This window comes from Cricetulus griseus, chromosome 4 (assembly GCF_003668045.3).
Source record: "Cricetulus griseus strain 17A/GY chromosome 4, alternate assembly CriGri-PICRH-1.0, whole genome shotgun sequence".
Taxonomy (NCBI): domain Eukaryota; kingdom Metazoa; phylum Chordata; class Mammalia; order Rodentia; family Cricetidae; genus Cricetulus; species Cricetulus griseus.
This window is the reverse complement of record NC_048597.1, coordinates 33,155,173-33,167,893: the sequence shown is the minus strand read 5'-3', so window position 1 is coordinate 33,167,893 and position 12,721 is coordinate 33,155,173. Positions and strand designations below refer to the sequence as shown.

General features: G+C 37.8%; 2 protein-coding genes across 2 annotated transcripts; both read right to left on the bottom strand.

Annotated features, from left to right (window-relative positions):
• Nucleotides 1–921, bottom strand: LOC100774501 (olfactory receptor 5AC1). Its single transcript, XM_027413246.1, has one exon. It carries the CDS (start codon nucleotides 919–921, stop codon nucleotides 1–3), a length of 921 nt encoding a protein of 306 aa, XP_027269047.1.
• Nucleotides 922–11,561: 10,640 nt separating this feature from the next.
• LOC100774217 (olfactory receptor 5AC1-like) lies at nucleotides 11,562–12,477 on the bottom strand. Its single transcript, XM_027413328.1, is given in 2 exon segments — nucleotides 11,562–12,173; nucleotides 12,175–12,477. Coding segments are annotated over 2 exon segments (915 nt in total).
• Between the last annotated feature and the right edge of the window lie 244 nt (nucleotides 12,478–12,721).

The following is a 12,721-nucleotide window of genomic DNA, read 5'->3' as shown; positions in this document are numbered from 1 at the left end:
TTATAATTTTATGACTTTTTTCAGGGCACCCAAAACTTCCTTGTTTCTTAAGCTGTAAATAAAAGGGTTTAGAAAAGGAATCACAACTGTGTAGAATAGTGAATACATTTTATCCTGTTGTTTACCTGGTCCAGACCCATGACTTACATACATAAAGAGGAGAGTGCCATAGAATAAAGAGACAGAGAGCAGGTGGGCACTGCAGGTGAAGAAGGCTTTCTGTCTGCCCTTCTTAGACTTCATGTTCAAGACAGCAAACAGAACACGGGCATAAGAGACTACAATAGTCACAGAGGTACTGATTTGTATGGAAGAAGCACAGATAAAGACAACCAATGCATTAAGAGATGGATCGGTGCAAGCAATTGAATAGAGTGGCAATATTTCACAGTAAAAATGGTCAATTATATTGGACTTACAGAAAGTTAATCTAAATAATAACCCTACATTAAGTCCAGAGTTTACAAAACCAATTAGATATGACATACTTATTAAAACAGTGCAGAGTTTTTTGGACATCACCACAAGATAGAGCAGAGGATTGCATATGGCTACAAAGCGGTCATAGGCCATAGCTACCAAGAGGAAAATCTCGGTAGTTACACTATAACAAAAAAAATAAAATTGGGCAAAGCACTCACCCAGGGTTATAATGTCATTCTTGTTTAAAAATGTCATAAGCATCTTTGGAGTCACTGAGGATGAAATACAGGCATCAGTGAAGGCTAAATTTCCAAGGAAAAGGTACATGGGAGTGTGAAGATGGGTGTCCTTCCAGATGAGAAAGATTAAGCCAAGGTTGCCCACCATGGTGACGACATAGATGAAGAAAAACACCAGGAACAGGGGAACTTGCAAGTCTGGATGATCTGTTATTCCTCTGAGAACAAATTCAGTCAGCAGGGTCCTGTTTCTTTCCATCACACCTGCTCAGGCTGCTCACTACAGAGAGGGAAGGGACATAAAATCTGAATAAAACTGGCTGAGAATGGCATCACATTCTAGTCTCACGGACCTGTGCTGCATTTGTTCCTTAAGCAAGAAACATGCAAGTGTAGTGTTTCTTCATTTAACGATGTACTGGGAACACAAAGTATTTTCTAACTTCTGATATAACAAAATCTTAACATGCAATTATATGAGAGCTAAATGAGTAGGCCATTGAAAGTGATTTTTTTATTTGGCTTTATGCTTGTGAGTCTCATTTACTGTAATGATACACATGCCTGTGACAGATAGGTTGTATACAGACAGAATTTACAATGGCAAAATGCTTGGTACACTTTATAATAATATATTTTAAAAGCCTAAGTGAATGTGAAAAGTCTCTTTTTCAATTCCTACTGAACTATTTTGATATATTTTAATGAGGCTATATTCATGATACAATGTAATGGTTTACCAAATAGTATTTTAGTTGAAGTGTAAAATGCCCTTTGAACATACTCATTTCTCAATAGTCTCTTCCATTTTTCTTCCCCTTTCTTCTAGTCCCATTTCCCTACAAAAATATACGATTTCTACTTTAATTTCCTAAGTAACTTTTAAATATTTTATCTAAGACCAAAAGTTACTATTTCTTTGTTGTTATATAGATTGTTCTTTCATCCAAAGACATTGTCTAGTAACAAGATAGTGACAAAAAAATCTTACTTGCATTGTTTTCTCTTGCTTACTATTGTGTTATCTGATATACATACATAAAAACAACCACAGACTTAGTAAGACTATTGTACTTTTTCTCAATGCAATATAAGAAGGAGATTACCAAAATGCAGATGAGATTGTAACTCACAAAAAAAGTATAGATATACAGTTAGGGTTTTTAATATCTGAATTCAACTTAAATGCCAAGTTATAATTTTTGTAAAGAAAATTAACAGAGAGAAAATGAAAGAAATTGATTGTTAATGATTAATCAGGAAAGAAGAAAATGCAAGTTTTGCTGGTACTCACAAATATAATAAATGAAGGAAGTTAGGATAGATGATGTAAAAATCCAATTAAATGTAAAGCTTATGGGGGAAAGTATGTATGCAAAATATAATTTAAGGAGATAGAATCATGAAGAAGAGAAATACTTCATAGAAAGGTGTGTGAAATTTTTGTTCCACATCCAGTGGCTGATGGAAGCAGAAGCAGACACCCACAGCTAACAACTATGCTGAATTTCTAGAATCCAGTCATAGAGAGGGAAAAGTGATGAGCAAAGGGGTCGAGACCAGGCTGGAGAAACCAAAGGAAACAGCTGACCTGAACAAGGGGGAGCTCATGGACCCCAGACTGATAGCTGGAAAACCAGCATAAGACTGATCCAGACTCCCTGAATGTGGGTGTCAGTTAGGAGGCCTGGGCAATCTATGGGTCCTCTGGTAGTGGATCAGTATTTATCTCTAATACACATATGAACTTTGGGAGCCCAATCCACATAGAGGGATGCTCTCTCAGCCTAGACACAGGAGGAAGGCCTAGGCCCTGCTCCTAATGATATGATAGACTTTGAAGAACCCCTTGGAAGGCCTCACCCTGCCTGGGAAGCAGAAAGGGGATGGAATAGGGGTCCCATAGGTACCAGGGGAGGAGGGAAGGGACAAGGAACTGGGATTGACATGTAAAACAAGCTTGTTTCTAATTTAAATAAAAAAGAAAAGAAAAATTTTTTCCACTTAAACAGTGAAACTCTCTGTGAGATGCATTCTCTTCCATATTTATTGGAAATGAGAAAAAGGAAAATATTCGAGTTGTATTAGGCAGGTAAACACATTAACTGAGAAGCTGATGTCTGTATAATAATTGTGTAAAAATTATCACTATATTGGTATTGTCTTCAAATATTGCTGACTTGTCTTACTATGATTTTGTTTGTATTGATTTTTGTGTTTGTGTTTCTGTGGGGATACTTTTATATGTGAAGAGAGATAAAATAATTTTTATATCTCTGGTGTTCCTAAAATGTCTCAGTCATTCAGAAACGCTGTAGAGTCTATTACTATGAAAGAGCCAATGGGATAGGATTCTGTTTATCTTGATCAATAATGTCAGAAACATTGATTTTTTTAAATTCATTAAATCATCTAAATGTGGAGCCCTCAGAGCTCAGCTTATGGATAGTCCTCTCTGGGGCTCTTCCAGAAGTATGAACTACTTACGTCATTAAAATTGATGCTTTTGGTTACTTTCACTGGAGAAAAAAGAAGTATTCCTTTCGGATTCCTGTAGCTGCTACATTAAAAAAAAAAAAAAAAAGGTAATTTAAAACAACCAAAGTGTATTCACTTATTCACTTCACCTTTCTGGGCATCATGAGTGTAAAGTCAGCATCACTGGCTGGCACTCAAAACTGTGAGCCACCTGTACTCCCTTTAGAGACCCAGGGAAAGCCCCTCTCTTTACCCTTTTGACCTCTAGGGGATATTGGCATTCTTTGTCCTTTACTCCAACCCTTGCTTCAGCTTTCCTGGAATCTCCTCCTCTGTATGTTTCTTTTTCATGGATTTTATCAGTATTTTTGATATTATAATTTGATCTTAACATTTCTCCCTTCTCTTTCCTCCCTCCAAATCCTCTCATATACCCCTCTCCACTTTTTCAAATTCGTAGCTTCTTTTTCAATAATTGCTATAGCATGCATATATGTATACAAATATATAAATATATTCCTAACTATAATCTGCTTGGTCTGGATGTTACTTGTATGTACATTTCAGGACTGACTATTGGCACTGGACAACAGAGTATTGTGATCTCCTATGGGGAGGACCACCTCTTCTGCTTCCAGCTTTCCTCAGTTGCCCATAGTTCTTTGTGCAGTGTTGAGGACTTTCCCCTGTGCCTATTTTTTAAAGAGATAGGAAGAAAGACCACAAACTTGAGTGAATAGGGAGATGGAGAGGATCTAGGATGAGTTGAGAAAAGGGGAAAACATAATCAAAATATAATATATGAAACTTTTACATAAAAATTAAAAGAAAATTCTGATAAAACCAGCACAACTGATATGACAAAACTTTACTTCTTATATGGAATACTAGATTAATTCTTCCTTACTTCTTATATGTAATTCTATATTAACTCTTTCATACTTCTAATTATGGCATACTATATTAACTCTTCCTTACTTCTTTAATGGAATATTATATTAACCCTTACTTTTTATATGGAATACTACATAAGCCTAGAACCAGCTGAGAATGCAGACACAGACAGCCAAAGAAATCACACACTCCTATGATCCTCAACTGTGGAAGGTGTTCCTGATGCTGGAAAACTTACAAAATAAAACTCAGAAAGGATGCTTTACTTAATAAAACGTTCAACAGATTGATTTTATAACAGTCTCTTAGTAAAGTACACGACCCCAAGTTTAAGAACCTCAGCCTCACTTCCATCATAATTACTACTATGCACAAACAAGTTCATAAAGCTTGTTTTGAGGGCTCACAAAATGTGTTGGCTTTTCTAAGATGCACTCCCCAAATATCCGATGAGACTATGATTCTTTATCATTATTAATGAGAACAATAACATAGAGTTTGGCCACACAGACTCTTACAACCTTAAATGATTGATCTCAAATCTTTAGACTATAAACACATAGATATGAAAACATGGAAATTCAGATAAAGTACACAAAACATTTCACTTTGATTTGTGTCTAAATGTCCCATTTGTGAAATAAATCCCCTAAAAATGTATTTTCATAGAAATTGACACATATGTCATTATATCCTCATATAAGTTATAAGAAACTGTTGGTCTAAAAATGATTAAGTGTTTAAAATTGGAGTAAAATAATATTTTTTTCACCCAATACCAATGGAAATATAGTCTTAGATGCCACAAGACATATCTTCATGAAAACACTTACACTGCAGGAAAAAGGGGCTCAGTGACAACTGTCCTTCTCACATCAGTTTTCTCTAAGAATAGCAGTTTAGAGAGAATGGCATTTATGTCTTGCAATCTTCAACTCCATTTAAGTATAAAAACTCAATGCTACCAAGAACTCCCCAAAGGATAAAGCCAATTTGTTGTGCATTGTTCGTTAATCAGCAAATCAAAGCTAACAGATGAGTGTAACTGGCCTTACATAAGCTTGAGATCTTTCAAACTACCAAGTTAGAGGCCAATTAAAGTAAAATGAAATATTTACTCCATGGAGATTCCTCAAATGATGTAACTAGTTTTCCACCAAAAGCTGAATCTGAACAACACACATAATATATATCATAGAAATATATTTATATGGTTACATATATGTTGTATGCGAATATTTGTATTAATTTTCTTTATAGCAGTTATCAAATTTTCTACTTTGAACAAATGTTCTGAGAATTCGGCGCCTAGCAATAGGTTAGAAGATTATTTCACACCTTCTGTCATTAAGAACAATTTTTATTCAGCGATATGATATACATATGTAATCATTTTTTACATATGAAACCAACAAATTTAGTGTGGTTCGCTCAAAAAGGATGTCTTTAAAAATACTAAGGGAAATAAAAATGTGTAAAATCACAAAAGAAATGACCACTGGTGAATACAGGTAGTATTTTCATGTATGCAACTCCCACCTTCTACCCATTCACATTTTTCCACAACTGTAACTCCAGTTCCAGGGGATCTAAAACCCTCTTCTGCTGTCCAAGGGCTCCTAGACAGATGAGATACATATACATATGCATGCACCCAGGCAAACTCACATGCACGTAAAATAAGATTTTAATCTAAGAATGAATTTTAAAGTCTTATGGAAGCATACTAGTTGGTATGCTATTTTTCAAAATATGATTTGTGAAAAGAGTTTGAATGTAGATAGCATTCATGGGAGACAAAGAGGCTCTGAGTTATTAAACAAATGTTTCTGTGTTGGCCATAGTCTACTTCTTTATTCATTATGGATTGGAGACCTGAACAAACTGTGTTCTTCATTGCCCATGTGATTTAGACAGTATTTTGTTTTTCCTAAAGAAGCACACACTTTAATCACAGAAAATACATAAATCACTCTTGGACTAACAAGGGAAGTTTTTCCCTACTGACTAGTTTTTCTCATGTGTAGCACAAATACTAAAAAACCAGAGACAGATATTGGGATTCAAGGTGAAGGTCAGAGAAGCAGTCAGCCACCAGAGACTTCTCATCTCCACCAATGCTCACACCAGAGGAGCAGTCCACCAAACCCCAGATTGCATCTCTATATTGAACCACTCTTCATCAAATCTTAGACTGCTATTAAGACTGCACTGAGCTCCTTATATTTTCTCTATTTCTGGTATTAAAGGCATGAGTACTAGTTCTGTTTTAGACTGATTCATTCTCATTTAGCCCAGGGTGGCCTTGAACTGACAGAGATCCACCTGCCTCTATCTCCTGAGTCCTGGGATTAAAGATGTGTGCCACCACTGCCTGGCCTCTATGACTGTGGCTAGCCCTGCATTCTGATCTCCAGGCAAGTTTTTTTAATAAATCATAAACATAGTTGAAAAGAAACCATTCTGAATGAGGTAACCCAGTCACAAAAGACAAACATGGTATGCACTCACTCATATATGGATTTTACTCATTGAGCAAAGGATTGCCAGCCTATAACCCACATCACCAGAAGCTAGGCAACAAAGATGACTCTAAAAGAGATATACATGGTCCCCCAGAGAAGGAGAAAGGGACAAGATCTCCTGAGCAAATTTGGAGAATGGGGGAGGGGAGAGGGAACTAGGAGAATGAGAAGGGGAGAAGAGGAGGGGGTGAGGAGGACATAAGGGAGCAGGAAGGTTGTGTAGGGGTAGAATAGAGGAGAGCAAAATAAGAGGGAGCCAGTATGGGTTTAAAGCTAAATCAGGCACTAGGGAAATGTCCAGAGATCTACAAGGATGACACCACCTAACCATCTAAGCAACAGTGGAGAGGCTACCTTAAATGCCCACCCCTGATAATGAGATTGATGACTAACTTATATACCATTCCAGAACCTTCATCCAACAGCTGATGGAAGTAGAAGCAGACACCCACAGCTAAAAACTGAACAGAATTGGAATCTATCTGCAGAGATGAAGGAGTAATGAGCAAAGGGGTCAAGACCATGCTAGTGAAATCCATAGAAAGAGCTGAACTGAACAAGAGGGAGCTCTTGGACCCCAGACTGATCACTGGGAAACCAACATGGAACTGATCCAGACCCCATAAATGTGGGTGTCAGTGAGGAGGCCTCAGAAATCTATGGGGCCTCTCATAGTGGATCAGTACTTATCCCTAGTGTAGGAATGGACTTTGGGATCCCATTTCACATAGAGGGATACTCCCTCAACCTAGACACACGGGGGAGGGCCTAGGCCCTATCCGTAAGGATATGATTGACTCTAAAGACCCCCCTCCATGGAAGGCCTCACCCTCCCTGGGGAACAGAAATGGTATTGGATAGGTAGGGTGTTAATGGGGGGAAGAAGAGGAGGGGAGGGAGAGGGAACAGGGATTGACATGTAAAACAATCTTGTTTCTAATTTAAATTTTAAAAAAATTAAGAATCATAAACAATATAACACCACAGGAATGTGCTGTGAATGATTCTGGGAGAGAAAAAAATTAATTATCTTAACTGGCTGTGAACCATTTAAACTAAGACACCTACCTTCTGAGTAAAAATCAACCCACAGGTGCAAAAGTGGCATGGTGAGGGCAACCAATTCCTTTCTCTTTGACTTTAGCCCTAGTCCATACAAGCTGCTATCTGGCACATTAAATATACTGGAAGTAAATGACGGGGAGTTCATACATCCTCTGTGGAAGCTACTAATGATTGCTTTTGATAAAAATGATATGGTGTCAAACTGCCCTGAAATTTAACCTAAGTGCTCCTCTCATCCTTGGTGATGAAAGCTTCAGTTTGCCGTTGGCAACACTTAACAAAATGGCAGTTAGCCTTTAAGTCTTAAATACAATACCTAAATCATCCCACTAGAATCAGGGAGCATTGCAGGAAGAGGGACAAAAGAATAAAAGCTGAAGAATGGGAGGAGTGATGTAAGCAGCAATCTTCAGGACATGACATGGCCATCACATGTATGAACACATAACATAGCTACCCACACAAAGCCTACATGGCACTGGATCCATGAATAATTTCATCATAAATGGAGGAATGCATCATGTGTCCTCACTCTCAGAGGAACTACAGGCATTTAAAGGTTGCAGGGGGAATGTATTCATATTCTGCAGCAGTGTAGTCATTCATATATTGTCCTCCTTCAAATAACCTTTCATTTATTCAGAACCCTAACCTTCAAAAAAAGCATGAAAGTGGGGCATCAACTTGGGAAGAAGAAGGTATTTGGTGAGAGATGAAGAGAATAGGAGAAGATAATTAGAGGGATTTTAAACAAAGAACATTTTGTATTAAATTTGTGGAATTACAAAATAAAGAGTGTGACATAGAGAAAGAGGAACCATCATGATCATTTGGAGAGACTGTAAACCGGTGCAACAACAAGCAACGCTAAAAAGAAAGATGGTAAGACCCAGCTATACCATCCCCTGGGCATATGCCCAAGTAACTCTACGCTCTCTGATATAGATACAAGAACACCTGTAATCACTGCTGCTCTGTACACAATATCTGGGAAATATAATCAACCAAGGCAGTCAGCAAGATTAGGGATGGAAAATTAACATGTGAGATATATATATATATATATATATATATATATATATATATATATATGTGTGTGTGTGTGTGTGTGTGTGTGTGTGTGTGTGTGTGTGTGTGTGTGATTCAACAATTCAATTCAGTTCAATTCAGCTGTAAACAAAATGAATTATGGCAATTCCAAAAATGGGTGGGGCTAAAAATATTATAGTAAGTGAAGTAACTCAGGCACACAGAACAACTCTACATGGTACTCTACATGCTGATCTTAATTTTAAAATGTTTATTTGTGTGATTAAGATTGAGAGGGTATCTTTATAGGCCAGAAATCAAAAGAGAAGACATAGCATGTGGGGATGTGGGGAGAAGTCTTGGTGGAGACAGTAAAACATGAAAAAAAGATACTAGGGGTTAGGAAGGTACAAATGCAAATGGGCAAGTAAGCAGAGTGAGGTTTCTGGAAAAGTAAACAAAAAAATGGGTGCATGAAAAAGCTATATAGAAACCTGCTGCTGTAAGGTAACTAGAACATATCCAAAGGGAAAAGATGGAGATAAAAAGAGATATGGGATAAAGGCCATGTATATAGAGATTTGTCACAAGAAAATGAAAGTTAGACAGACTTGTAGAAAATTGCAGTATAACACAGTGTTCACAAAAAGACAAGGTCACAACTGCCCAAGAAAGAAGTAATGAAGAAGTAACTGCCCAATAAAACCTTACGATGTCTGATGTTGAATATTTAAAGCAACACTTAGGGTTCCTGCTAATACTGTTGAGTTTTTTTGTTGTTGTTGTTGCTTTTTGAGACTCCATCAAATACAGTGTGATGTGTGTATATATAGTTATTATAAAAATAAAAATATTCCTATTATAAAGATTATGTAATCACATTTCAGGAAATCTGAAACAATTAACATGATTTTAAATAACAGGTTTTACTTGAGTAAATAAGGAACACTACTATTTTGAGGGCTATCAAACAATATTAACAATATAGGGAGTTATAATCAAAGAAGTTGGAACCAAGGCACTCTGACTTGCCGCTCAGTTCTGACAACAGAATCCATAGATGTTTTAAGGAAAATGCAATTGTCAGGTTCATGATAACTCTCCATGAGTGAACTACACAGGGCCCAGAGAATCCCAAAGCAATAGAAGTTGTTGCATCTTCTCATAGGGACCTACCAGAACTACATGGTAATGCTCTATTATAGAAAGCACTGCACACTTGACACAGAAGTGTCAAGACAACAGACTGAAGCCAATCTGGAAGTTCTTTACCTGCAGATTAGATCTAGCCCTCAGAGTATCAGAAGGAGCTATTGAGGACACAGGGGGAGAACACTCATCAATGGCCCTGAAGCCTGTCAGGCAACGTGTGCCCACTGATTCAGTGCCAATATGACTGTTAGGAGCTAATCAATGTCTTACTGATTGGAGCTTATCACTACTCCAAGGAAGGAAATTTAAGTACCTGCTACTGTAACATGACCAAAAGCTCCTGGCTAGGGAGGTTACAAGTCCTGTGGGATAGAATTTACTACTTATTATTGTGATGAATGGACATGTGGTCAAACTACTTTCGAAACAGGTGTATTGTTAGCCATGCACTAGTGCAGTTGCAGTCTTGATCAGAGAAGCTTCTTAATGTGAAGGACAATGAGTAATGCAGAGAATCAAAACAGAAATTTTGATTGTAAGAGTATGTAGGTGACAGAAATATAGAGCGGGAAGACAGAGGAGTAGAAGTGGTGTAAGTACTGTATTCATATATGAAATTTTCAAAAAATGTAGCTTTAAAATCTACACTGGCCAAAGTGCTGAAAATAAGCAACTCTAGAGTCCTCAGTGCTGAATGGGACAAATATAACACCTGCTCCAAGGCCTGAGGAGCATGACAGAAGAGTGGGCAGGAGGAATGTAAAAGCCAGAGGAAGGGGGAAGTTCTGTCAAACACTGCCTTCTGTATTCAAGATGGTCATTGCTATTATGAACACACAGCAGTGGAGTGTTGGGAGCCAAATCTCAGGGCTTGGCATGAGATCCCAGGCCCTGCTTGGCAGGCCACATAGTTAACCTTTACATAGCAGCTCCTTCGAACCTCAGCTCAAGGAAACAAACAACTTGACCCAGTCCTCCACCCACAGGCTCAGTCACCTAGGCAACCCCTTCCTGGACCTCTTACTCATGAACTCTTTACCCTGCCAAATATCTTCTTTATGGTTTCCTAATATCCAACCTATACTAACACATGGTGCATAAACAACCCATTCTGTCTCTCCCCATATCCTGACTATATAACATAAGCTAGCCTGAGAAAAGTAAAGTTTGCCACTTGATCAGAATCCTGTCCTGTGGTCGTTCTTTCTGCATTTCTTGTCCCCATTTCCTATCCCTGACTCTCTTGCCCCAGGTTGATGTCCTGCAGGTAGGGACAGTGGAGGATGCCTGCATAAACTAAGACTTGAAAGTAGGAAGAGAATGAGCAAGGGCAGGGATTAGGCTGAGAGGGGACAGTGGGTAATACTTCTGATCATGTGCAATGCATACAGACAGAAAACAAACATAATCAGTAAATGAAAAGCAGACATAGAATCCACACATCTGGAATTTGTTTAAAAAAATACAAACACATGCGTTAGGAAAAGAATTTATTAAATATGAAGAATATAATTTGTGCTAATTCATGTTCTCCTTTGAATGAATTCAGAAACAATTCATTCTCTATCTTTCCTTAAAGACCTCACTATTTTTATAATAATAATAATAATGGCATTTTAGTCTGCATTTTATTGTTTTCCTTAACATTATGTAAAACATCCTTATTGTGTGCAAAGTACAAGGCCAAATATTATGACGAACTTAACAGAGAGAATCTGATAAAAGGAAACACCTTGAAGTTTTCAGAAAACAGTCATCATTTTGTGAGTTTTCTCAAGGCACATAAAACTTCTTTATTTCGTAGGCTGTAAATAAAGGGGTTTAGCAGAGGAATAACAGTATAGAACATTGAATACATTTTACCCTGGTAATTGTTTGCGTCAGATCCGGAGAGCACATATATGATAAAGAGGGTGCCATAGAACAAAGAGACAGACATCAGATGGGCACTGCAGGTGGAGAAGGCTTTGCTTCTGCCCTTCTTAGACTTTGTCTTCAGGATGGCAAAAAGCACACGGATATAAGAAACTATAATGCTCATAAAGGTACTCGCTTGTATAAATATAGCAAAAATGAAAATGACCAGTTCATTAATGGATGGGTCAGTGCAAGAAATTGTATAGAGTGGCAAAACATCACAGTAGAAATGATCTATTACATTGGAACTACAAAAAGTTAACCTAAATAGCAATCCTACATGAAGTAAGGCATGCAGAAGTCCAATTAGATATGACACACTTATGAACTGAACACAGAGTCTGTTGGACATCACCACTAGATAGAGCAGAGGGTTGCAAATGGCTACATAGCGGTCATAGGCCATCGCTACCAGGAGGAAAAATTCTGCAGTGGCACTTGTACAAAAAAAAATAAAATTGGGAGAAACACTCACTCAGGGATATCATGTCATTCTTGTCTAAGAATTTCATGAGCATCTTTGGAGTCACAGAGGATGAAGAACAGGCATCAGCAAAGGCTAAATTTCCAAGGAAAAGGTACATAGGAGTGTGAAGATGGGTGTCCTTCCAGATGAGAAAGATTAAGCCAAGGTTGCCCACCATGGTGATGACATAGATGAAGAAGAACACCAGGAACAGGGGGACATGCAGCTCTGGACGATCTGTTATTCCTCTGAGAACAAACTCAGTCACTTGGGTCCTGTTTCCTTCCATCACACCGGCTCAAGCTGCTCACTGCTAGGAGGGAAGAGATTTTTCTAATGTAACTAAGACTCAGGAAGAACAGGATCAGATTGAGACCACTGTCCTGAGCTTCAGGGGGTCTACAACTAATAGATAAGAAGTCATGTTTCTGCCTTTTAGATATGCCAGGAACAAAATACTTTTTGAACAGTATTAATAATATAAACTTTCAGCATCCAGTTATTTGGAAGATAAATGATGAGAACATGGACAC

Excerpts from the sequence above, each read along its gene's own strand:
- LOC100774501 (XM_027413246.1), bottom strand. The coding sequence starts at position 921 with ATGGAAAGAAACAGGACCCTGCTGACTGAATTTGTTCTCAGAGGAATA.